The sequence below is a fragment of the Pygoscelis adeliae genome, unplaced genomic scaffold (genome assembly GCF_000699105.1).
Source record: "Pygoscelis adeliae isolate BGI_AS28 unplaced genomic scaffold, ASM69910v1 Scaffold472, whole genome shotgun sequence".
Taxonomy (NCBI): Eukaryota; Metazoa; Chordata; class Aves; order Sphenisciformes; family Spheniscidae; genus Pygoscelis; species Pygoscelis adeliae.
The window spans coordinates 141,155-143,856 of record NW_008824239.1 but is presented as its reverse complement, the minus strand read 5'-3'; the positions used below and the strand labels follow the sequence as shown (position 1 = coordinate 143,856).

The 2,702-nt window shown below is 44.4% G+C and overlaps 1 protein-coding gene across 1 annotated transcript in view; it reads left to right on the top strand.

Moving 5' to 3' along the window:
* DRAM2 (DNA-damage regulated autophagy modulator 2) overlaps positions 1-2,702 on the top strand; it is a 12,203-nt gene that overhangs the window by 6,696 nt on the left and 2,805 nt on the right. Inside the window, exon 5 of the mRNA XM_009335096.1 lies at positions 1-166. Within this exon, the coding sequence (XP_009333371.1) occupies positions 1-166 (166 nt within the window). The remainder of the gene's footprint in view (positions 167-2,702) is intronic.

The following is a 2,702-nucleotide window of genomic DNA, read 5'->3' as shown; positions in this document are numbered from 1 at the left end:
TACTACATACATGTGGTTGGAGCCTGCCTGACATTCGGAGTAGGGGCCATTTATATGGTGGTTCAGACCGTCCTGTCCTACCTGATGCAGCCAGAAGTTCACAGCAAAGACATCTTTTGGATCCGTCTGACCATGTTACTCTGGTGTTGCTCAAGCATTGTGAGCAGTATCCTTTTGCTGTGCAGCGTTACCGTAAAACGGAGCAGCCTTCACAAATGACAGTATTTGCATCTACGTTAATTTAACCTACCAATGTGAAAGGCTGTGCCACAGGAGGCCTGTCATCTTTACACGTACAGCTTGTGTCCTGCCATCTGTTCATATCCTGTATTGCAACCTGGGAACTTTAGGAAGAAGGAAACCATCAGGTTAAGCCCACAAGTGAGTCACTGGATAATAAAAAAAGGTAAGAGGGATGGTTACCACCCTTTCTCCTCTCTTTCTGCACACCAGAGACTGAAAATGGCAAAATAAGAGTTTATCACAAAGAGGTCTGACTGTAGATTTTGACAGATGGGGAGAAAGGGAAGCGTACTTAAGAGATGGGGCAGGTTTAATAGGGGGGAAAAAGCCAGGTAAGAAATAAAAGTGTCTGTTCCTGGTGACAGGAATGCTGCAGCAAGTTTTATAGATGGATACAACTAAAAGAGAAGTACAGAATGTAGCATAAGAGAAAACGCTACTAACCTAACCATGCGCAGCAGTGCTGCACTGTGCCAGCTGGCTCCCAGAGCAGGTTTAAAGTGCTGGCATGTGTCAGAGACACAATTCTGGAGCACGTTGCTGAGGTTGAGTCAGAAGAGACATTTGACCTCTGATCTCCTCCCCTGCCCATCCTACAGTTCAAAAGGCAAGACACTTCTGACCAGCATTCCCTACAACCTTCCCTCGGCTCTGGAATCCATCATCTCTCTTAACTTTGAATTCAGAGTGCTGGAGGCAGCTGTGGGTTTTACAGAAATACAGGCTAACCCATCCAGAAAAAGAGGCTTTTTTCCTGTCCGGAGTCATTTAACAGTCAGGAAATTGAACCACAGCAGTTCTTCTGCTCACCCCGATGGACCTAAACATTGTATTTTGAAAATTATGACTCAGTTTTGTGTCAAACAGGACTACAACACTAAAGCTTTCGAATTTACATTCCAAAGACATGAGTGCAAAAATTGTTGCTTAAATGCTGTCCCTTCTGCAGCTGAATCAAGGCCACCGATTTAATCCCCACCAATTCCACTTATTTCCAGGCTGGCAGCCAAAACCGACACTAAACCATATGCCCCATTTCCCAGTGACGGAACATCTCGCTGAGCTCCTGTTCCTGCTACTGCAAGATTACATAATCTGTACTAGTCAGACGAGAGGCGGCAGTCGGGGCGCAGGCTGGTTGTCTGTAAAGAAGCGAGAGGGACCCTTACCTGCTGAGGAGGCTTGACACAGAGCAAGGAAGTCGTCTGTGAGACTTAAAGAATTGCGGTCCCTAGCAGAAATTGTTGGTGCTAGCAAAGAACGAGATTTTCAGCTTTGAACAGTTAGGAGCCAAATACAATTGGGGAAGACTAAAATGGAACAATATGAACTGCTGCAAGTTAAGAGCCTTCTACAGTTGCCAAAAAAACCCACAACCCCAAAATCTATAGAGATGTTTAAACCAGCGTGGTCTAACCAAAATTAGAGGGAAGTAAAGACAGCTGTGGAAATAATGATATATACATACATATGCATGGAAGGGGAAGAAAAGGGAAATTGTCAGAGTATTTTCTAAATTAACAGTTCATAATGTAATAAGGCAAAGGCGATAACAGGCAGAAGTCTATGGCCATAGGTGAAATGGTTGTAGCTGGTGCTGGAGGACAGAAGGAAATCTCAAAATGCTGCTGATCCTCTGCTGGAGTGAAACAGCAGAAGTGCCAACAGAGAAAGAGCAAAGCAGTTCACTACCCGCTCTGTAACGAGGGGAGGATGGGAGCCAGTTATTTTTGTATATCACGATGATTAAATTCTTTCCATTGCAGTAGTAACTCAGGCAGGTAACTAACAGCTACTACAGCTGTACATTTTAATTAGCAGAGAGTTGGGTATCTTGCATGCAGAGCAGTAACCAGAGCTCCCTGGACCACTCACATCAATTTTTTATAAGCTTTGGAAGTCTGGGTTTTCAAAGACATGTTTGTGTCAGTAAGTCCAGCCTTGTTCACCACCAAAATTAATCTTTCACATCAGGAGGCTCTTGATGTTTAATCTCATTAATGATTGCAGAAGTTAATATCCTAATCCTATGAAAATCAGGTCTTCTATAACTTAATGCTGCCAAGTTTCATTTATAAAGGCAGTAGCACTGATGTAGCATACCTTCCCGCTGTGAGATGTTGAAAAAGTGACATCTTGTGGTTTAACGCGGCAGGCAGCTAAACACCACACAGCTGTTCGCGCACTCCCTCCTCCCCCAGAGGGATGGGGGAGAGAATTGGGGGGAAAAAAGTAAAATTTGTGGGTTGAGATAAAGACAGTTTAATAGGACAGAAAAGGGAGGGAAAATAATAATAATAATGATAAAAGAATATACCAAATAAGTGATGCACAATGCAGTTGCTCACCACCTGCTGACCGATGCCCAACCAGTTCCCGAGCAGCGGTCACCGCCCCTCAGCCAACTCCCCCCCAGTTTATGTACTGAGCATGACGTCCCATGGTATGGAATGTCCCTC